We start from the raw sequence: 24,632 nt of genomic DNA, 5'->3' as shown, positions 1-24,632 counted from the left end.
TTCCTGATTCATGGTAATATTACCTTTTCTTTTTTGTTTTAAAGGAGACTGCAGAATAAAATTTATTTAAATACCCTTGATGATATGCGAGCCAAAAGAGAATTTCACTCCTCATAATGATGGTTCTCTTTTCTAGTCGTCACTTGTCTGACCACAGTCACTTTAAAACTTTATTATTTACAAGTAACATACAAGAGTATGAGACCACCATATAATACAATAAGGCAGGTGACAGCAGTTAACAATTTCAGTCCTCTACCTGTTAACATCTGAAGGCAAATGAAAAGGAAAAGCAGGATGGTAGCTTTGTTCACATTAGTTTTTGGACATGCTTATTAACCATTTTATCACAGGACAACAAAAAAAATCTACTGCAGACCTTTGACAACGCCTTCAGGAAATAACAATTCCTTCCTTCTGAAGTTCAGATTTTCTATTTACTACAAAAAATTCAGACCCACATTAAATTTATTTCTGTATTTTGAAATACAGAGTGCAGATGCCTTACATAATCAAAATGACATGGACATTTTAGAACCAACCCCACTGAAGTTACTATTCATCTGAGACTATTATTTTAGTATTACTTTATAGCAGTTTTGTACAATGTAAACTCATTTTTCACTAAGTAGATTTTTAGAGTTGGAAAAGAATTACTACTGTGCTTTTGTGGCCTTTTGGAAGTAAGTAGAAACTAATGGCCTTAATTTTCAGAAATGACTAGCATTGTCTGCTCTTTAACAGGATTTTCCAGTTCCAAGGAGACAACATCCCTCTAGCAAAGAAACTGAAACTCCCTTCCTGACAAGTACCTTACCTGAGAAAAGCCTCCCAAAATTATTCTGTTAGAAGGAATTCCATTCTTCACTTCCTGGTCTATCAGTACTTTAACTGCAAGTCAAATGAAGTCCAGTAGTTAATATGTAGCCGGTTCCTGGGGGAGTTCAGAAGAGGAGGTGCTACAAGTGCTAAAAAGGCAGTGTTAATTTCCCCTGTGTCAAGGGAAAGCTGGTAGATGGGAAGCTGATGGAGTGTTGCCCCAACAAAACACTCTGTACCAAAAGTTCTGAGAACAGAGTCAAGAATTCTGGTGCTATGGACACCAGCAGTTCTTGCAAGGCTTGGAGCACTGGTATCAAGAAAGAAGCAGTTCACAAAATTCATCCACATAATTTAAGAAACTTAAAATCATTTAGTTAACAAACGGATAATATACTATCAGTGACTTCATCATTTTAAATCCTCATTGCCAGCTTTGGCTAATTTTATTAGCCAAGTTATAAACTGACATTGAAAACAGCTGAAAATGAAAGAGCTGTTTCATATATATAGCACCTGGGAAACACCCATTTAAAAAAATTTGAAAGATACATTAAAAATACTCAAATGTACCATTCTCTGCTGCCTGCTTGATTCCAGCTTCATCTTCCTGTGCATCAGGAGAGAGTCCAATAATATCAAACCTTAAAAGAACACAATTATATAAAGTTTATTCATTAGGAAATTAAAAGACCTTTGTACACTGACATAACCATACAAACAGTAATGAGTTAAGATTTACTAATGTCCACTTTGTGACACTTTAATGTTTTATTATCCTTAGCATTATCCATTACTAAGAATAGGCTCAATCCTGTATTAAGCTATATAGGCTCAAATCGGTTTACACCTTGTAAATAGTAGTTATGCAAGTACTCACACAGCAGAGCCCAGAAAGGACTGATCTTAAGAAGAGTTTAAGCATATTTCATTTATTTAATCTTATATTTTATGGCACAAGGAATTAGATGCTTAACTATATCATTTTTATTTTAGTTGCTGCACTATGTAGTAGAGTTGCACCTGTAATTTATAGTTTTTTATTAAAGTGAATCTTTCAAAAAATAACAAATAGGTAACCCATAAAGTTAAAGAGGCAAAGTTATAAAACATCCAGGGATAATATGCAGGTTATGGGGAGACACAGGGAGTGATTGGAAGTCGGGGGGAACAACAAAGGGATAAGCTGCGGTATCCTGGAACAGACTGAGGAATCTGCTAGTGCGAATGAAAAAAACCCTCAGCTTCTCAGCCAATTAAAATCTCTTATGAATTTTGCCCTCTTCTAACTTGTTAAGAGTAAAACAGCTCAGTATTTTGATATTTAAGAGGCAGTGTTAAATTAAAATATTCTTTGCTATATTTTTGACCAAATATTAACAGGCACATGCTTAGAATTAAACCATTGTTTCAGATGGTCCAGGATAGCTAAAAAAAAAATTAAAAAACCAAGAGGAAAGATTTACGTAACATTTCACATCCTCACTTTTCTATTGGAGCTTCCATTCTGAAAGAAATTAGAGCTCATTTCTTTTTTGTAAAAGTTAAACAGTTAATTGTCCACAAAACAATACCACCCTTTACTAGTAGTAAACAATAATTCACATAATTTTCATTACTCTGTTATCACAACAAATTAAAGGAAAGTTACTTACTTTTAGTAACTGGAGTCTGAGATGTGCTGTTTACATGTGTTCCACTTCTGATATGTATGCACTCCATGTGCTGGAGATTGGAACATTTTAATTAGCAGGGTCCATTGGCTGCACCTGCTCCTTTGATGACCTTAAGCCTTGTCCCCCCCACCTCCCTCATAAAGAAAAGGGGGAAAACAAACAAGCAAACCTCACTTCCCCTGCTACTCTCAAGCCCAGGCTACTAGATTCTGCAGTAGTGGGGAAAGGAGGGTGGGTCGTGGAACACATATATACCATCTCTCAAAGAACTCCAGTTACTAAAGGCAAATAACTTTCTTTTCTTGTTTGAGTGCTTGTTTGTGTGTGTTCTACTTCTGGTGACTCCTAAGTAATAGACAGACTCTAGTACCCAATTAAACGAATACTGCAACACAGCCCTCTCAAATTGGGCATCTAAACAAGATGCCAGAATGAAAAAGTAATGGCTAGGGAAAGTATGTATTAATTCTCCAAGTAGAAGCCCTACATGTATCAGCTATGGGTATGCCGCTAAAAGAAATTCCAGAAGTGGTCTGTGCTTTGGTAAAATATGAGGTAACATGACCTGAGAGTTCTAAATCAGCCACCTTAATGAAATTTTACAGTGTCACACCCAATTAGAGATTCTCTGAGTTGAGACTGCATGACTCTTGGATCTCTCAACAACAGAAATAAATAGACTATCGGAGTGCCTCAATCATCTTGTTGTAGTTAAATAAAAGGAGAAGGCACAGAGGACATCCAGAATATGAAAAACAGCCTCGCCTTTGGATGAACGAAGCTGCAGGGTGGTGAGGGGTAGCACTTAAATTGATGGACTGATTTAAATGAAAATTAAGGTGTACTCTAAGTAGAAATGTAGGGTGTGGCTAAAGTGTAATTTTATCCCTGTGAAAAGTCACATACTGGGATCCTTTTATGACAGCTTCCAATTCAGACCCTAAGTGCCAATGTGATTAGATCCAGGAATGCAGTCTTCAGACAAAAGGGAGCAAGGAGCATGAGGCTAATGGCGCAAATGGATGTCCCCATCAGGCTGGTAAATACCTCATTAAAATCACAAGATGGAAGGAATTTTAATCAGAAGAAAAACCCTTAGGAACTTTTATAAACTTTTAAATTCAAGGATGAACAAGCTGTATGGGTTCTGATGGTGGATGATTTGCTGAGATAGCAGACAAATGAACATGTAATGAGTTTAACAAGCAGAGTTTAAGGATAATAGATACGCCAAGAGACATCAATCTCTCATATATTCGAGAAAGATTATGTTGGTAAGCCCAGCATGAAAAACACTTCCGTTTTCCAGTACAAGTTGTCATCAGACTGCTTTCTGCTCTGAATCAATAGGCTCTGTACATCCACAGAACACTCTGTTAGCCCTACAGTTATGAGGTGTAGTGAGGACACATCTGGATGAACAACTGTCCCATTGTTCTGAGTAATTAAGTTTGTTAGAAGAATCAGAAGTATTGAAGAGATTTCTTATTTCCATGAATCAGTATTACCTGGGCCAATCTGGTGCTACGGGGATGAATGAGGTCTTGTCCTGATGGACCTTCCTTAAACGTACGATCAAAGGATTTGGGAGATAAGCATACAACAGGCACTGAGTCTAGGGAATTAGGAAAATGTCTCCTTGAAATCCCAGACTCTGCATTTCTTGTTCTGTTCAGTTGCAAACAGATCTACGCAACTGAACAGAGCAATCACCCCACTGATTGCAAATTGGTTTGATGACCGAATCCTTTATGAATCATAAGTGATTCTGAGAAAAATGCCTACACTTAAATGTCTGGCCATGTGTTGTGTAGGACTGGACAATGAAGATGCAGATAGTTGTATATTTTGCCAGATACACCAATTCCATAAAAGGATTGCTTTCCTGCATGGCAGCATTGATCTGGTTCCTCCTTGTTTGTTTACATAAGAACTCACAGTAACACCATGTTGTTTTAGCTGTAAATTCAGAACTTCGTTATGAGGTAGAAAGGACATGCAGACAAGCTGTGTTGCTCTGAGCTCCAGGATGCTGATATGAAGCCAAGCCTTTTTGAAACCACTGACCTTGTACTGTCAAGTTGTCAAGCTGGGCTCCCCATTGGTCACTGCTGACTTTGTGAGAAGAGCTGGGGAGAACGGAACTCCCTTGAAGACCTGATGTGGATCTTTCAATAAAGGACTTCAAAACTTCTTAAAGGATACATATCCCATATAGATCTTGTGAAAAGCAGGGCAACAGACTATTCATAACCACCCTTGAAGACCACAAGGATGCAGTCTGGTGAATGGGGTCAGAGTACATAAAGCTCTGTGACCTAAAAACACAGCTGAAGACATGTCCTTCCTCTGGATCATGAATTATTTTCAAGATGATTTATCTCTAGTATGGTGTCAAACTTGGTCTGCAGCAGGTATGCTCAAGCTATCATGGAATTGATTACAGTCCCAATGAAATCTACCTTTTGTGTTGGGATTAAATGAAACTTTCATGCTCACACTCAGCTCCCATGTGCAGAACAGACGTATGATGTACTGAATGCTGTTTATCACCTGTCTGAAAAAAATATCCTCTCAATCATTAAGAAATGGGTAAAAACAAATTTCTCTTTCTGCATTGGGCTGCTGTCACAGCCAGAAAATTTCATGAAAGCTCTCAGGGTCATAAACAAACCAAAAGGCAGCACTCTGTATTGTTAATGTGTATTGCCCACTATAAAACACAAGTATTTCCTATGTGCTGTATGGAAATATGCATCTTGTAGACTGAGAGCTGCAAACCAATCTAGAGGATATGGGGAAGGAAGCATGAGGGATGGGGTTATCATTAGGAATTTTAATTGGCAAAACAAAGAAATTCAGATATCAGATCCAATATTGGATGCCAGCCTCCAAATTTTGGGGGGGGGACTAGAAAATATCACAAATAGAAGCCTTTTCCCCAATAGTTGAGGGAATCTCCTCTATAGCACAAAAAGCCAACAGAGACTGAACCTCTTGTTGAAGAAGATTCTCATGAGTGGGGTCCCTAAAAGGAGGATGGGGAAGATGATTTGGGGGTGGAAATGTCTTGCAATTGAATAGAATTATTTCCTTTTGGAATTATTTCCAGTACCAGCGAACTACTCTATGTTCCCTAAAATAATGCAAATGATCCCCAAAGGGGGTAGGGAAGGGATAAAGATTCTCAAAGACAGGATGGCAGCTCTCAATATACACATCAAAATGACTTTAGAGACAGCCTTTGCAGAATTTGAAATCGACGACGCTCTCCTTCCATGTGTATATAGTTTCTTAGAGAAATCTGATGTTCTCTGATAAGGATGGTAAGGAGTAGCGACAGGCTGTTTTGCTTGCGTATGATATCAAGACTGCTTCTTGTACTTCTTGCCTAATATGTGGCATGGTATGAGACAGTCTTTCAACGTAGTGATTCATCACAGTTTTAGAACTGAACAGATGATTCCCAAAGATGATTCAAGATCTTCCGGTGTAGTTTGAACCTTGTTTCACTCTGTGAAAAAGTAGATGGAATATGCTCTAGGATATATTTCAGCAACAGACTTCTGAAACTATGTTAATTTAGAGACTGATGACATGGACAAAGGTTTGGTTCAACAACACATACAGATCATTGTGACTGCTTTTGCATGACAATCGATCCTGGGGTAAAAGATCGAATCCTGGAAACTGAAGCTGAGTAGTTTTGATTTAAGATATAGCTACATGGACCAGTGAGATGAAGCAGTTGGTCCACATGGATGAAGAGAATGTGGCCAGGGCAGGGGATACTATCCAGGGACTTTTGAACTAACATGCCTTTATTTACTCTATGTATGACCTGACTTTCAAACACAGAAATCACAGAAAGCTACCCCAAAAGGGCAAGAGGGTAAAACATCCCCATTATCAGAAAAGGAATACCCATCCTCCTAGGGGGATGAGGTGCTGCTCATGAGGAATTCAAAGAATTATCCACTGAATGAGGCTTATCACAATAACCCCCCAGTGACTTAAACATCCCCTGACTGAAAAATCCCGACTGACAAAAAAGCATTAATTAATGGGGAGTCAGGCTACATGGAAATTACCAAATCATTGTGCCATATACTTTGGCACTAAGTAGTGCTGCTCCATAGGTTGACCTGGCAGTAACAAAGCCCGCACCAGAGATACTAATGCTGGCACCAGTAGCTATGCTGCTGCAGGAGTCAGAACTGATTTTAGAAGCAACAGGCTCTGAATGAACAGGCACAAACAGCTGCTCCTCTCAGGCCACCTGCATTGAGGAAGTCAGCACTGCAGGGGCTGTTACTGAACTAGCACCAGAGCAACATACTCAGAACAAACCCATGCCACAGTCAGCCAAGAAAGCTGACTTGGCACGGGAGGAGTATGCTCAGAATGGGCTGGTGCTGAAGACAGCTGAAAGAGCTGACCCAGTGCTAACAACACAGACACCGGTGAGTCTTTCTGGGCTACCTCCTGCCGAACTGATGAGTGAGGAGTTGCTTTCAGAGATCCATTCATCCTGGAGACAGCAGGGAGTGAACCAACCTTCTTTCTTTCTGAGATCTTCCTCTGCATTCCTGAGAAGAGTGATACTTGTTACTGCCTCAAAACTGCCAAAACAAAAGCAGCCGGAGTCCCAGAGATTAAGGCAATAGCCAGGACATTTTTCACTAAGGATTGTCCCAGACTGGAGGATCCTGTATTCCATCTGGATCACAGACTAGCCTCATATCTTTCTCAAAAAGGCGCAACTTCATCCTGTTGTCCTAGATGTACCTACCCTCCTGGGGAGGGTATTACAATCCATGTTTTTTCTTTACACATCCGGCATCTAAACAGTAAAGAGAACTTAAATGTGTGTCATTCACAGGCATATCAGCCCACAGAACTCAATGTAAAGTCCAGGGGTTTCTGTCCTCACATAACATCAGACCCTCCCCCTTTACAGGGCAGAAAATAAATCTAAAACCTACTAAAAACATTACACTAAATACCTAGTCTAAACGACTATTTACACAATCCTAACAACATAGGCAACTGGAAAACGGAGTGGGGACACTGCTATCTGGGTCCACCTCAGAGTCAGGAGCAGTTGAAAGGAACTTGGGAGGAGGGGCTCAAGAGAATCAAGGGAATAGGTGCGACCAAAAGATAAAAGCAAAAAGATAAAATGACTAAAGCATTTCCATCTCCAGCACATGTACACCAGAAGAGTAACACATGCAAACAAGCATGCAAAGAATACAAACTTTCAAGCGGATTGAAGACTATGACTATAAATTTGATGTTTTCAATTGTAACAGTTGCCTTTTCCCTGTTTAAGGGCTTTTCTTTCTTCTCAGAGCTAAAACAACGAGAGTCCTGTAGCACTTTAAAGACTAACAAATTTAATTTCTGCAGGCATAAGCTTTCGTGGGCTGTAATCCACTTCGTCAGATGTAAGGAATAGAAATCTGACGAAGTGGGTTACAGCCCACGAAAGCTTATGCCTACAGAAATTAAATTTGTTAGTCTTTAAAGTGCTACAGGACTCTCGTTGTTTTTGCTGTATACAGACTAACACGGCTACCCCTCTGATACTTCCCAGAGCTAGTATTTCTTTTTGCATCTGATGAAACAATTTGACACTATTAATGAGAAAACTTTGTTAGAATAGTTCTAAACATAAAAAGCCTTCTGCATTTACAGTTGATTAAAGCTAGCAATTTAAGCATGTCCTTAAGTTAAGTCCAATCAACATAAACACTTAGAACTTTATACATTATTATTTCTAATTCAGAAAGTACTTACCAAGATGGCATGGCCATATTCATGTTTAGAGAAACGGGCATAACTGGCCTAGATTTGAGAAATAATATTGGCATAATTTAATGCAAAAGTTTGTTGACACAGCAACACACACCAGCTAACTATTACTGTATTACTGCAAGATTTCAGGTTACATTATAAAGCTAGATGTTTCCCATATTTTAATCCCATTTTTAAAGCACGGCCAGTGTCAGCTTTCCTATTTTTAAAATCCAAGGTAAACATGAGTGAGACCAATTTTGTTTTTTTTAACAGAACTGTAATGGGTTCTCAGGTAACAGATGAAAGTAATTAGGGACACAGAGACTTCCTTAGGAACAGAATGAAGGCTCCGGTACTTCAGAGAAGATGAAAAGTACAGACAATACAGGCATACAAGTGACACGGAGAAGACAAATTGGCTACTTTTACTTACATGTTCATGAAAAGAATGGGCACGTAGAGCATATATTCAGAGCCAACAATGTCCAAGAACCAGTTAAAGAATAGTTATTTGTGCTAGTAAGTGGCCTTTGATCATTCAGAATTATGAGAGTCCAGCAAACAGTAGAACCCCCAGAAAAGTGAACTAAGAGTTCTAATTAAGCAGATCTAGTCTCCCAAAGCAAACCTCAGATCTAGATACCAATTTGAGAGCTGTGATGTACATATGTATGCAAAGAAATTCAGATAGTACCCCTGCTAGTGGTTTATGATGGAAACATTATGGAGGCACATCATGGATATTTTTGTCCTAACAGAATGAGTCTTAAAACCCTGATGCACTCTCACCTTAACTGAGTCATAACAGGTTCTATTGCAAAAACTAACACACTTTAAGAGTTGTAAAGGAAATGCCATTTCCACTTTACACTGATCCCCATTGCTAAAAGAAGTCTTGCTGACTTCCCAAAGTCTTCAGTTCTAGCTATATAAAAAACCTCAAAGTCCTCTTTACATGTGGTGTACAGAGTCTTGTTTCCTCCAGAAAATAATGACGTTTTGGAAAGAACTATGAGATTGTCTGATTCACACACAAATCTCCATTTTTATACACATTTGAAGTGAATTTGCAAGATGACTGTCTGAAGAAAAGGGCGAAAATAAGATAAATCATTAAAACTTGTGCAACTCTCTTCTCACAGATGAAGTCATTCTGCCCTTAGTAAAAAGTAGATTTCCTTTTAAAGGCTCAAACATTAGTCCATCAGCCTTGTCAATAACAAATTAAGATTCCATCATAGAACTGGTTCTCTGACCCACATGAAGAAACTAGGATACCTGAAAGGTCTGGGCTGCAATAGTGCGACACTTGAGAGACAAGCAGAGATGGTAGAGGTAGATTCACCTACTTGAAGGCAAACCGATGGCCCTTCTCCGCACAAAAACTTCAGCATTAGCAAGGAAGAATCTGCAATAGTTTGTTCCAAGAATACAACCTTTTTGATGCCAAGAAATTCTCTAGCCTCAATAGGTCACTAGATGCTTCATTAGTACCAGGTTTCCTAGACACCTACCAATCGCCATGCATTGAACAAAGACACAGGCCAAAGAGTTCCTTAGAAGCCAAATCAGGATAGGCACTAATGAAATTCTGGCACCAAAAGGCTCAATTCTTGGACTTAATGTGATCTTGCTGCCTATAAGAGTAAGCTAGCCACCAACCCTCATTTGGTACAGAATTTTCCGGTGGTGGATTGCGTCTGACTTGCCTGGCAGCCAACTCTCTTCCAGTGCAAGGGCAAATGGTCAACCACAGGTGAGATCTGAGGACTGGAGTCACAGGGACTCATCAGCAAATGCCCAGAGGAATGTTGTGTGAAAGTTCTACTTACCAAACAGTAGTATAAGAAATGGGCTTTTACAGTCTAAGAGAGAGCTCGTGTGCATACCCACCTCTGTTTACATGGAGATGCACAATGTATAAAGTTTAAATCCCATTCTTATCGAGCCCCTGGAAGCCTGTCTGGCTATCAGCAAAGGGCCCAGAATAAAAACTAAGTTTGAACTGGCAAATCAAAACCTAGCTATAATACGACATTACACTAGAAATGAAGGGATTCTTGGATCTGAAACACAAAAGTCACTCTTGGCATAGAAAATAATATCCTTACACCTATAACTGGCTAAAGAAAGCAAGAAATTAGGGAGACATGCCTTTACAAACTTGGCAGCAAAAGTTCAATTTCACAAGAAGTACTTGTGATGCACAGTGTTCCATGAAGTTTCCGAAGCTCAGTGCCACAATGGGAGCATCCCATAAACAATATGTAGAGGCCACCTCAAAGGAGCGGCAGACATTAATGAAATTGAAGGCATCAAATTTAAAACTGACAAGGATGATGCCTGTTAGATTATATTTTTTAAACAACATACTGCATAATTTACCACTGGACGTAACTGCCACAATGTGTCAAGGCATATGCATGAGAAAATACAGTTATTTTAGAAAGGTTATACAAAAGTGTTTGCAAAGGACATATACATCCCTCTTTCAGGAAATAAGCCAACTGCTAAATTAACAGAATTTGAGAAAAAACTTAACCGTTCATTATGTGGTTTCTTCCATATTTCTCTGAACAATGTGGTACTGGCCACTGTCAGACAGAGGAGGCTATTATAGATAGCCCAATGGTCTGATCTGATAGGATCATAAAAATTGACTCGTGTTTTATTATGATTTTGGATAAATTGATGCCCCCTCATCCAATTCTTCTCTTCTGTGCCACACTGCCCCACCCCGCCACCTGCCAAAATTCTGAGAGCATGGGAAAAGAAAGACTTCCCATTCTTTCCCCTCCTCTGGAGGGAAAAAAAGCTGGCAACTAAAGAATGGGAAAGGCAAAGAAGCAGGTCTGAGACCACCACATGCTCTATGACAGTAATAAAAACACTTGAGTCTTGTCTGTGCTACAGCCTCCACTGCTTCCACTGACAGTGAAACCATGATGAACTATAGGTTCTAAGTTTGCCACTGTAGATGCAGATGTAGCCTTAGGTGCCCATCTGCCTCTGATGCCTACCATGCTGTATTCTGCTTTGCCAGGTGAGGAAAAACTGACCCATCTTTACTTCAATCCACAGGCTTTTTTTCTCTACCCCACTGAAGATGGAAGATTAACTGTTTGTAAGATGTACTGAATGTGGGCCAGGAAACATATTTATCTCATTTAAAGTGAAAGAGCAAAAGGGCCAGCAGGGAAGTGAGTACAGAGGCTGCTGGACTATCATTCAGATGGCTCTGAAGAGCAGTATAAGGACCTGGCTTTACTGTATAGAAATCAGTTGCTGAACTCCACAACAGCGCTCACTTTTCCCCCCCCAACCCTGCTACAGATCTACCAAGACTGCTGCTGCTTAATGCAACATGGGATGCCTCTCCAATACTTTACCCCCTAATGAGGCAAGATGATATTTTTTTCTAGAAAGAAGAACAGTTACATTATAGGATGGACACAGACAATCGGTAGCCAAACTGTGGCTTGTGAGCCGCATGTCGCTCAGAGCCCTCTATGCCCCCCTCCCATTCTCCGCCTACCACACTGGGGTGGGGAGCTCAGAGCCTCTACCCTGTTGCAGGGTGGTGGAGCTAGAGAATTTTTTTTTGGGGGGGGGGGGGGGGGGGTGTCAGTAAGTATGGCCACCCTGAAATAGACCAAGATTGCTCTTTTATTCACCCTGATTTTGAGTGTTATAGAGATGTCAGCTACAGTTTAATGCCTTGTTTACTGGGTAAAGTCCTCATGCTTGCTATCAAGCATTTCAGCTGTCTTTTAAAGCAAGCTAGCTGCGGAAATAGGCCGGAGGCATCAGCTTTGTACAACTGCCATCTCTCCGTAGAACCCAAAAAAGGCTTTGCAGACCACAGTAGTGATCCATTGACAGAAATTTGAGAACCTTGATACTAATTGCATGAATAACCAACAGTGTGCATTTTATATTATAAAGGAGTGCATACAATTCAAAGACAAGTAAATATTCATTCTTAAAATTAGTTTCTTAAAAATATTCATGTAAGTAAAACTTGGGCATTCAAAAGGTTGCAGAAAGCAGAGACCTACACGAATAGTCAAACTGAAGTTAGCTGTTGAATTTGAGCAATTTTCAGATAATTTTTTATTTATTCACTCATCTTAAATTATTTGCAACAAAGCAAACCATGAAGCAAAAGTTGATAGTGTCTTTAAGTAAGTTATATCAATACTTCCTAAAACTGTTTTTAAATAAGCATATATCTGCACTTTTCTTTTTCAGCAAGCAGACAGAAGTTATCTTTTAACTGGCTAAAAGCCTAGTCAACTGAAGTGATGAGTAACCACAAATCCCACTGACTTCATCTTCACATCTGTCTAATTGCCTTACAAAACATAATCTACATAGTGGCTTTGCATTAGAAAATAGTAAAAAAAACTAGTAACAACGTAGGTGTTTTCGTGATGCTCACTCTGTAGTATGGTAATATCGAGTTAAACAGGAATATATGATGACTAGATTCCTGGATAATGTGTCTAAACAAAAGCTAACTGTTGTAATGATTGTTTTGCTTCTGATATTTACATAGCAAGGATTTATAAACTTGTTAAAACATCCTATATAGTACAAAATAGTACAAAATAAATAAATAAATGAAAAAGAGTGAAAAAGAAGACAAAAGAAGTTATAAACTTACGCATGTGGGCAAATATATTTTACATGTGGACTTCTGATACCTGCAAATGCTTCTGCCCAGCCATGTCTGTTGGAGAAAAATATGTTAAATGGCATTCCCATGTGCTAGTTTAACTCTGTTAACTTTAATAGTTAAGTGTTGTTGCCGTAACAATGCTAAATAAGAGGAAGTTTCAGGTCATTATAGGTGACATTTCTAAAAGAAACTTTTAAAATAAAATGTATTACCAATGTTAAAACAGATATCCTTCCTTTATAACCAGTAGCAAATGCATCTAAAGAAAACTAATTTCCTCTCCTACTAACAATAGTTGCTATATTTTTATATAAGCATCTGCTGTAAGCCTGTCAGTGATACATTTACTGTGTCAATCCATCCTAAGACACACAGACAAAGCCACAATTGTAATTGTTTTCAAAAAATTGTTGAATATTGCTTTAAAAACATTTATGCTGCATCAAAAAAAAACCCCACAACAATTAAACGAACAGTTACTTACCTTATAGTAACTATGGTTCTTCAAGATGTTTTGTGCATGTGGTTCTCACTCATGGCATGGTTGCACCTTTTGCAGAGGAGTTCTGAAGCTTCAAAAGCAGTGTCTAAGTAGGAGACGCATATGTGCCTTTCATGTCCTTGCACCCCCTTCCCATGGACATAAAGGGCACCACATCTCTGCTCACCCCTTCAGGTCCACCCAGGCTCTCATTCACTCTGCATACAGAAGTGATAGTTACCTAAAAGCTACTTTAACTGATAAACGCTGGAGAGAGCAAGATGAACAAAGCTCAGATGGAGGAGCCAGTGAAGAGAGAACTAAGTTCAAATTCCAGAGGTGGTGGCATGTCGTTAATTGGTGGAAAGATGTGCAATAACACTTTCAGAGATCTTTTGACTATAAGATCAAAAAATGCTGAAGAACCCAGAAGGATGAAAGGCTGAAATCAAAGCTAGATGAACTTTGATTGAATTGAACAAGAGTCCTGAATGGGTTAATGATAATAGATAATCTAGAATGAATGGAACAAACATTTGTAAATGATTGATCTACATCTTCTCTGATAAGGAAAAATGCTTCCTTTAGCAACATACTATTAAATGTAGAAAGCCATTCACTAGAAAATTGTAACCCTCTGAATTTCACCAGAACATTCCCTATCCATGGAAGCTAACCAAAGAGCCTCCATGCTGTGAGGCGAAGGAATTTTGGATCCAAATGGAGTGTGTGTCTGTAGTCATGAGAGATGATATATCTGTCAAAAGGGGAATAGTTATCAGTTGTTGAACAGATAGCTGCAATAGGTCCAGATACCAAAATTGACATGGCTGTGCTGGAGCCACCAGAATCATCTGAGCTGTCTTGTCTCACTTTTCTTAGTACTTTGGGGATTAGCAGAAAGAAAAGAAATGCATGTAGTAGGTGATCTGACCATGAGACTGGAAATGCATCTACTAGAGCACCTTGATTCTAACCTCCTCAAGAGCAAAACAGGGGACATTTCTTGTTGTCATTGGTTGCAAAAAGATCTATTTTTCAGAATCCCCAGGTTTGAAATATTTTTGTTAACACAATCTCCTTTAGGGACCATTCACAAGAAGACTTTTCTGCTTAGCTGGCCCACTAATGCCCTAGATTCCCCCAAGAGATGTAGAGCTATCAGCTCTACACAGCCTCTGACTGATGTACCATTCCCATTGCAATATATAGTAGTCTCTTGACAGAGAGGGCTTGATATTGCTTTGAGTTTTTATCAGGGGAAGCAATGATTTGCAGACTCTCAGTTCTAAAACATTTATGTGGTCTGAACAAGCCACTGGATCTGGAATCAAGTCAGATGAGCTTCCCAACCCTTTGTGTATGTCTAAACACCCTAGCATGGTCTGGTGCTCCTGCACTACGACACCAGCAACCTGCTTCCTCAGTCCTCACTCAGACAGCATCAGAAAGTTCAGTTTTGGTGGCATTGAGAGCACCTTCTAATAAGGTTTGGAGGGCAGTTTTAGTACTGAGCAAGCCTTCCCCTCTTATATGTGAGGTCTCTTTAGTCCTGAGCCAGGTCAGTTTATTATCCAAACATCCACAGCATGAACACCCTTCACTGGAGGCTAGAAACAGGCAATGTCTATCAGGGGATGCTTTTCATTCTGATATCTCTCACACAGACATTAGTCCTTTTTGTACCATGCTCCTCATCTGAGAGGATTTTCTCCTTGCCACTTTCTGCAGCTTCTTTGATGCAGGGGATTCTGCCCTCCTCTTTTGTTGTACCAGGGAAGCTTCCTTGTGGGAGATTTTAGAGTGGTCTTCAAATCTGTGGGAGGCAGCAGGGATTACTGACTGCTCCAACAGACAAACCTGAAAGAAAGCACTTAAAAGAGCAGCACTTGCTAGGGGGTATGGAAAACAGAATTACCTCCCTAGTTTGTGGGGCACTTACAGGCTGAATCCCAGACTGTGCACCCAAGGATCCCTGAAGCTGCTGCAGTTCAGAGTCAGACTGATGTTTTATTGACTTCTCCACGAGCAACAGCCTCAGTCTATATGGCCTAGACTTATGAGTGTGTTTTAAAAGGCCTGTCAATAGTGCATTTTAATGGAAAATGAGCTTCTCCTACACAAAATAAGCAGAGGTCACGTCCATCTGTAAGTAGAACAACTCTCCGAACCATTGTGCATGACTTAAATCCTGGTAAATGGAGATCTGGCATAAGATTGTACTGGCACCCTATCTAAAACACTTTTTAAAAAAACTAGCTAACAAATGAAATTGACTATCCTAGCAGGCTAACAGAGGAAATTGACTCACTAATGTAATTAGCTAAAAAACCTAACAAACAAGGAAACTAAATTACCATACAGTAAGAGAAACAGTTACTAGCTAAAGCAGATTTTACTTTGTTCTGACTCTCTGCCAAGGGCAGTTGGAAGGAAATGAGAGATTGCAGATATGCTGCCCTTTATGCAGGGTGCATGCACAACCCCTACTGGACATGGCTTTTGAAGTTCCTGAACTCCTGTGAAAAGGACACAACCACACCATGTATGGAAGCCACATGCACAGTAGTTTAAGGATTAAGTTTGATTTATTAAATCCAAAAAGCTAGGAGATTTGAAACTTCAGCTGGGACACCATCCCAATTCCTATTATGGTCCCTATAGATGTATAGGTCTGCATAGAATGGATGTTCCTATGCTCTTTAGGGTGCAGTAATGCAAAACAAAACCAAGTAGATTAAAGATTAATTTCCTTGCTTTCAAGTAATCCAAATATCTTTCCCCTCATCATCCCCATACAATGTGGGTCAGTGAAAAATTAAGAGTAATTCTCCATTTAAACCTGGCATATAAAACACAATTCAGTTTTTGACTAGCTCCATGTAGTTCAGCATACTGGACATAGCACCAAATTTCAGCGCTTTCTTATTCCCACAGCTACCACAAACCCAGAAGATGGCATGGGTGTTGCCAGCTCATTTAGTAAGCCCAGAGCTCATTAGCACAAGTCCTGCAACGTTAAATTTAATAAAACTAACCCCAAGACAGGTGAAAATATCATCAGACAGAAGCTCAATACCTGTGAAAGTAAAAAATAATTAAACAAGGGCAAGGTTTTGGTAAGGGGGAAAAAAAAAGTAAAGTCCCTGTAGAAAACCTGAGGTTTATTTTATAATTTGACAGCTGAAACCTCTTATCAATTATTTTCCACTGATGACTTGGTCAGACAGTACACACCGAAACTGCAGGATGCTGGCCTGGCTGCTTGCAAAACTGAACACCAGATTTAAGAGCTAAGTCTACAAACTCATGTAAGTAGTTGTTCTGACTTCACTAAGACTATATGTATGAGTATGGCTTTGCAAGACTGGACACTTGGTGACAAAGGAGGCAAAAAGTAGTATTATTTACCTGTAACTAGTTCTGTGAATAAATCCACGCTCTTGAGGTGGACTTACTCAAAGAACCTCCACCCTTAAGTCTTACCTCTCAAATACCACCTCCGCACTTAAGTCTTAACCCTCTCAAAAGCCCTAATCCATTAGGGTTTGCACATGTTCCCTTGAGGAACTGAACATTTGGTGGAAGATTACATAAATAAAAGCCTCAAGTTTCCTCTATTCCTTCCACCTAATCAGACTCCATACTATAAGCTCCAAAGTCTGAGTCTGTTTAAACTAGAGTTAACATTTAGTTACTATTTTCTCCTTACAGTATGTCCATACTGGAAACTAGCAGTAGTAACAGGCCAAAAAGAAATTATGTCTGAGGAGAACTAATTAAATAAGGATTTTGAGATTATTTCCAACTGGGCATCAGAACTGCCAAACTGAGAAAGAAATGTTACATAAATATACAGGTATGTACTGAAATCTTTATATCAGCCATATATATTTCTTTTGACCCAATGATAACCAATAGGAACCTTTGACAAATACATAAAAATAAAAAAGCCACAAGCCATCAGAAAATCTCCAGCAAAACTCTACCTTTAAACCTATGAGACATTTTGAAAACAAGTGAGGATGTACTGAACATGGTCTAATAGATCTTAACTTGATAACTAAAAGGAAATAACAGGTGTATTTGAAAAGTAGAAATTAGAAGAGTAACTCAATCTTTTTCTTCTCCACAAAATCATCCAATTTCTTGCAATGACCCACTTCAAATCCTACAATCCTTCCTTAAATAATTGGTGCTAAGAAGAGGAGTGCAAAAACCAGACAATTAACAACAAACACTAACTGCAAAATTTATCAAAAAACTTTAACCATATGACCATACTCACTATAAATAGGGGTCTACTTAAATTGCAGAGAAATCACATTTTTCACAGATTGGTCATGGCATAAATAGTAACTTTCGCAAATGTGTTAAACTTCTGTGAAATTTGCTATTTATAGCATGACCCAATCCATAAAAAATATGTGATTTCTCTGCAGCGTTTCTCAAACTGGAGGCCCCGATCCAAAAGGGGGTCACAAGCCTATTAGGGGGTTGCATTATCGCCACCCTTACTTCTCTACTGCTGCTGGGCTTGGCAGTGGCACTGCCTTCAGAGCTAGGCACCCAGCCAGCAGCAGCAGCTCTCCACTCTGCCTTCCAAGCTGGGTGGCCGGAGACCAGATTTCACAGGGAAGACCAGATTTCATGGTCTGTAATGTGATTTCCAGGGCTGTGAATTTGGTAGAACCCTAACTATAAAGCTAAGTTGCAATTGGCTGTCAATGAGCAACAAAGGGAGGAATATATGCAGTTACAACCTGGAGGATAGGTTGGAAAGAACCAAGGGAACTGAGAGCCACAACTCCTTATATAACCTCATGTATAGCTAAGGAATCTATAGGCATTATCAATAAAAGTACCCAAAGGAAAATGCCACTGTCAATGCTTACTTATACTGCTGTTAAGCTTCGATGATTTTAAGAGTCCTAACACTATGGATCTTCAGAGATTTTACTTAAGTTATATTGCACACACAAGAAACTGAAGGGACTGAATTCTCAGAATGAAGTGCAGTCATTTGATGTCCATGAATAATAAAATTTTAGAGTGCATTTTAAAATGTATTAACCTTTCGTAACTTAAATAGCTGACTGGATTTTGTTCAGTCCTTCAAGAAAGTTCACCTCTGGATTAAGACAATTTCAGACTAATAGGTGAAGATGTCAGAGAGTTCTGAGTAACTAAAAGCAGGGTGTCATTTTAAAAGTTTGTTGTAATTTTAACCATAAAGCAGCATAACACTGTAATAGACAAACCCATCATGCCAATTATTTTCCACTGCTTAACTAATTCTAATTAGTTAAGCAGCTAATTCTAAAAAGACTGATTTCAAAAACTTAAAAGACAGACATACACACGTCTAACTTTAAGTAGATAAGCAATTCTGCTGAAATCAATAAAACTAAGCACATGCTTCAATTTTTGCATGAATTAAACTTAGGAGTGAATATCAAGTAGAACTTAGAATACTTATAAATGGACATTCCCTCTTCCCCCACACAAACTTTTAGGGAAAAATGGGGACAAGACCACTAGTTCAACTCAATGATTACTCCCAGATGTGTGTGATCTTTTTTAATAGGCTTTATCTGATTTCACTTTTGTATTAGGTTAAAACAAGTTAAATAAAGAAATGGAAGGCTTTTGGGCTTGTAGTTTGTGTGGGAGTTTTTAAAAACTAGCATAGCCACTTCTTCAATAGTTGGCATAAACTCTGCAACTCGTGCCAGTGTAATTACTTGGTGGTGAAACAGCAACTGAGTTGAACCCAGAAATCTCAAACTGTATGATAAACTAGCTACAGATCAGGGAACAATTATACCTACCCAGTATCTCCCAATCCATGAAGAAATATGACCTAAAATTTAAAAAATGCAAAAGTTAAAAATAGTTGTTTAATGCCTAACTTCCTTGTTTGTTTTTCTTTGAGGAAAAAACAGCTGTGACACATTCACAGGTTCTAAGGCCAGAAGGAACTATTACCATAGTCTGACCTCCTGTACAGCACAGACCATAGAACTTGTCCAAAATAATTCCTAGATCATATCTTTTAGAAAAACATCCAATCTTGATTTTAAAAAGATCAGTGCCACCACATGACTTTCGGTAAATTATTACAAATTCACATACCATAAAATTCGTGCAATATCAAGGGCAAACATTATTACGGATCCAAGTTTCTCAAAACCCTTATACAATCCCTCACTGCATTTTTATCCCCATTTCCCTTTCCCTAAAAAGCGCTGCCCCACAACTTAGCTGATTAGGTAACTGCCATAATAACCAAGTTAGACCAAAAAAGTCATTTTGCTTTTGCTTATTTTGGGGGTGAGGTTTGTGACAGACCTTGATTGCTCGTGCCTTTTTTTTCACTAAAATTTTGGAGGTAACTCCAGATATTGTCGAGCATTTGTTGGATGTGTTTTCTTGCCAAACATCCTATTTATTAAAGGAGACAACAGTTACAGCCACTTGTCAGTCCAGTGACATCAACGACCTTCATCTCATCCAACATCTGAAGTTAATTATGAAACATTTAAAAAAAAAAAAACCCCAACCAACAAACCACTGTCTAACACGCACGGAAAGTGGCAAGAAAAGACTAGAGCCCCTCTGATTGCACGTGGAGAGCATAGAAGTTCCCACCCCCCCCAAGTGAGAAGAACGAGGCAGCAGCAGCATGGCCGGGCACCTCTATTGAGCGCTTGCCAGCTGCCGGGTGCAGTTCGCGCCAGCTGAACTCTACGCGCGATCCCCACCCACTGCCCTCCCCGGGCCGAGGCAGCCGGAGGGCCCCGCCCAAGCCCCCGGCTCCCCTGCCTGACTGTGGGGGAGCCGCTCACGACGACACCCTGCCGAGGCGAGTCAGGGGCCTCCTACTGACCGGCATGGGCCGGCTTCCCGGGGCGGGCGGGGAGCAGGTGGCGGCCGGAGCACGAGGGGAGCGGATTCAGGCCCAGGGCGGTCACACAACCCCGGCCCGTACGCCAGGGCGTGCGCCTCACCCCCGGCACGGTTCAACCCCTGCTCTCCCGGCCGGGGCTCCGGGCCGCCTGCCCGGACTCACCGCGGCGGTTGCCTTCCTGGCGGCCGGGACGATGGCGGGGAGCGGCGCGGACATGTTGTTGCCGCACATACACCGGGCTCCGGGGCGGCCAGCGGCGGGACACACTGGCCGGGAGGAGGCGGGACAGGCAGCGGGCCAAGGGGAGGGGAAAGGCGGGCAGGCGCCAGGCCGAGAGGAGGGGCAGCAAGCCGCGGGGAGCAAATGCGGCGACTAACAGTAAGAGTCGGAGGCAGCCCGGGTCGGGCAGGGTCTCGTGTCATCCGCCCCTCCCGCCGCATGCGCGGGCACGCCAAGGGAGAGGCACGAGCGCGATCGCGGCCGTTAGACTAGGCGCGCAGCGCGGGGTACCCGCCGCCCCCTCCCCTTCGAGACCCGTCCACTGCCGCTCTGTACCCCGATTGGCTCTCGGGCGCAGAGGATCTCCCGTGTCTGATTGGACGTTGCTCTCGTCATTTTGGTTTCCTGACGGCTGGGTGAGGGAGCGCGAGAACCCCGACCACGCGTGCGCAAAGGAGTTCTGGTCTGGTGAATGGTGAGAAGTGTGGGCTCAGGCGTCTTAGGCTACCGCTGGTGGTTCCCGAAGCCCGCCCTCAAGCCCTTACCTGCACTACAAGCAGCGTGAAGAAGAGCCTGCGCGGAGGGACATGTTGCTATCTCCAGTATTGGGTACTACAAGCTTGTGGCTCATTCCTCGGGTTGCACCATGGCACCTGAGTGACACCCAGACACTTGTGCTGACCCCACTTGCCTGGCTGGCGGTGAACACCCTTAATTCCAACAAGTCCCTAGTAGGGATGGTTTGTGTGAGTCTTATGGTGGCACATGAGGCTGTGGCCAGGGCACTGCCTGATGCAGCAGAAATGGTCAGATCTGCCATGTGAAAGGTGTGCAGCTTGGTTCTTTTACAGCAAGGGGCAGAAATTACACTGTGGCTGACTGGCCACAGGCTATTTGAAGCCTCCCTTAGTTGTCCTTTCCAGAGCCTCCCTATTACTTTCCTGTTACACTAGGGAAAAAAAACTTGTTCTTTCCATCTGTTATTATAGAACACACTAACAGGAGGCAAAATCCTAGTGAAGACAAGGCAGTTTGTAGTTTTCACACATTAGCAGGTCAAGATAAAGAGAGCCTAAGGTTTATTTGTACGTGCACCGTAAAAACTACAAACTGCTTTGGTCTTCACTAGAATTTTACCTGGTGTTAGTTATCACGTTAGCTAATGTGGCAAGAACATACCTTTTATCCTAATGAAAATGGGATGGGAATCAGTGTTTTAAGGAATAACAACAGATGCACACTGCTATATTTTTCTGTTACGTGACAGGTGCAGAATTGTTAAATCAAGAGGTTTCCTATGACTTGGCGTGGATCTGCACGTCTTGATCATTAAAAATGGAAAAAGTGTAGCGGTTGCATTCCAAACACAGAGCAAAGAACTGAAAAGCATATTGGTTTCACTTGATACCTCACCCACTTATTCTAAAACCTAGATGTGTTTGTGTTTTGAATGTTTTTATAAAACTCCCAGTAAAATTTATTTTATTAGAATTATTTACAGCTTTTTTTAAAATAAGAAAAGTTAAAATAGAATTCCTAAATGGGTAGATACTAAACAGTACACAGCATGGGAAATGGAGAGATTAACAAAAAAATCTATACAAGCAGCAATCTTATTAAGATGTTATTCAATCTATTTGTTCTCTGTTAATGATATTCAGATGTCCCTCGTTGCCTTCTTGGCTGAATTAAAGAAATCCTTTGGCACAGACTCAAAAAATTAATGCTCCCTATTCATCTTGATATTTGTTATGCCATTCAGTCTCTTTATTCTAAAATTACTAGAGTACTCCAGACCATTCTGAACATTTGTATTAGCTCTGTATAAATATAGCAAACATTACTGCCAATGTGAAACAGTTTGTTCTTTGTCCTCTAATCAATCAATTTGGAAAGATCATGTAATAAAAGATTGTATCATAATGCAGATGAATAGGGTTGGGGATTAGGTTGACCGAGCCCGGTCTATACTGGGAGCTAGGTTGTCTTAACTATGTTGCACAACATTTTTTCATATCCCTGAGCAATGTAGCTGGGTCAGCTTAACTTTTGAGTGTAGACCTGGTCTTGAGCTAATTGAGTAGCTGCTGTCAGGCCGTTTTCCTCTATGTGAACCAGCATTAGAAGGCGATGGGACACTTTTGTCAGTTGGTTTCACAGATATTTGCTGACAGCAGAGTATCTCAGGTATCTTGGGATCCATTCTGTGCTCTCGAGGGGAGTGTGCTGTAGTGGACACAGACCTTTATGTCCATTTCTCTCCAAGCTTGACCTCTCCCTTCTGGCCCATCCTCTCTAATTTGTTCCTGTCCTACTCCTCACTCTGTCCCACCCCTGGCTCCTCATCTCATTCCCAATCTCCTTGTCCAACCAGTCTCAGTCTCCTTGACCAGCCAGTCCCAGTTCCCCTCCAGCTCCTGGTCCCTAGTCTTCTTGCCCAGCCAGTTCCAGTTTGCTTGCACCCTAACTCTCAGTTTCCTTCTTCCACCCCATGGCTAGGAGCAGCCCACCACTCCAATTTTGCTATGAAAGCCCTGCTGAGACCCAGGCTGGAATATGCTCAGTGTGGTCAGAATGTTGGGGAAGTTAGCTGCTAAGTCTGTACTGGAAAATAGGAATTGTTATTTTTCAAAGGTAACTGAAATTTGGACAGATTTTCACAGGGACAGCAAAAGCTACGTCCCTGACACAAAGGCCACTCCCTGCCAAATTTCAAGCCTGTGCTCCAAACATGGGGTTGCTAGAGCTTTCCAAAGATAGGGTGGGCAGAATTTTTAAAGGGGCAAAACAACATATTTTCCCCTAGATTAGTTCTCAGAAACAGCTGAGCCATTCTGGCTGAAATCCCTCCCCACAAAAAAACCAAAACAAAACAGCCTGAGGAAGACATGCAGCATGGAATACCCAAATAGTTAAGTTTTGCAGAATTCTAAGCAACTGAAAACAGAGTCCTGTAATGGGAAGTTTGGGGCAACCTTGGTAATAGGCTATTAGCCCAGCACATAGTTACTCAGTGGCAGCCTCTATAACAATTCCCTTATCTTCCCTCAAATCCTACACAACTGCTTCTCTTGTGAAAGAAAATAATAATTTCCAGTTGGCCCATCATGCTGGCTGTAATTCTATTCTCTGGTTATAGAGTAGATAGGCACAATTTCATTAGGTTAAAGTAAATTACATGATTGAGGAGCACAACCATGTAGGGAAAGTATCTGTAATAATAACGCACAAAATTTCCATAAGAATAGCAGAACAAGGGGAAAAGGCATCCTTCTTTAAACTTCTCATTTTGGTTTCCAAACTGCCACTGCATTTGTATTGCATCAACATCCTAAACTCCACCAATTAATATTTTTAAGATACAGCTCTATGCTGTTAAGTCCTGGTTGCAGCATGCCCACAGAAGATCAAGTACAGCTAATACAAAAGCAGATAACAGCAAAGGAAAAGTAATTTTAGGCATAAGCAAAATAAAGGGTATTCTTAGCTGAGAAGCAGTTTTGCAGACCATTCCATTTTAATGTTGACCGCTCTGGCTCTTCCCCACATTTTATATATATAGCCAATTGACTTAGACACTCCATGCCAACCTGGTAGATGATGTCTTGTCCTCAATTGTAAATACCTTCATCACTTCCCATCTGGATATAACAATACAATATACCTGAGCGTGAGTGCATAGGAAATTCCAGCTACCACAGACTACCGCAGCGTATGTCCTCAGTAACACAGGCTACTGCAAGCACATCTCTCCACCAGTCTCCTTTCTCTCTACTCCTCCAGTCTGTACCAAAAGAAAATTGAGTTAACTTCAAGATCTGGGGGCAGGTCTACGCTGCTGGTAAAATTCAGCGGTAGTCGACAGGAGTTACGCAAGCTATGCAGAGTAGCTTGCATAACTCCCGTTGTCTTCTTAACTTCCCTTTAGCGTGCCATCTCCACTGCGCTGTGCTGATGGGAAATGCATTCCTATTGATGCAACACTATGCTTTTTGTGGAGGTGGTCTTATTAGATCGACTTCCGGATCAATTGAGCATGTCTTC

General features: G+C 40.8%; 1 protein-coding gene across 3 annotated transcripts in view; it reads right to left on the bottom strand.

Moving 5' to 3' along the window:
• The window catches only part of LOC137156760 (acyl-protein thioesterase 1), a 112,821-nt gene extending 91,833 nt beyond the window's left edge, over nucleotides 1-20,988 (bottom strand). For 2 of the 3 annotated variants that reach the window (XM_067553780.1, XM_067553778.1), the window contains exons 1-6: nucleotides 20,532-20,988; nucleotides 19,291-19,322; nucleotides 12,964-13,029; nucleotides 8,298-8,345; nucleotides 1,393-1,463; nucleotides 818-891 (exon numbers count right to left, since the gene is read on the bottom strand). In XM_067553780.1, coding sequence (XP_067409881.1) covers nucleotides 818-891; nucleotides 1,393-1,463; nucleotides 8,298-8,345; nucleotides 12,964-13,029; nucleotides 19,291-19,322; nucleotides 20,532-20,600 — 360 coding nt within the window. In that variant the 5' untranslated portion in view covers nucleotides 20,601-20,988. The remainder of the gene's footprint in view (nucleotides 1-817; nucleotides 892-1,392; nucleotides 1,464-8,297; nucleotides 8,346-12,963; nucleotides 13,030-19,290; nucleotides 19,323-20,531) is intronic. The other variant, XM_067553779.1, reaches the window with a different exon arrangement.
• Between the last annotated feature and the right edge of the window lie 3,644 nt (nucleotides 20,989-24,632).

The sequence above is a fragment of the Emydura macquarii genome, unplaced genomic scaffold (assembly GCF_026122565.2).
Source record: "Emydura macquarii macquarii isolate MOO-44397 ecotype Brisbane River unplaced genomic scaffold, CSIRO-AGI_Emac_v2 contig_1477, whole genome shotgun sequence".
NCBI classification, from domain to species: Eukaryota; Metazoa; Chordata; order Testudines; family Chelidae; genus Emydura; species Emydura macquarii.
The sequence above is the reverse complement of the archived record's forward strand: the minus strand, read 5'-3'. Positions and strand labels throughout refer to the sequence as shown.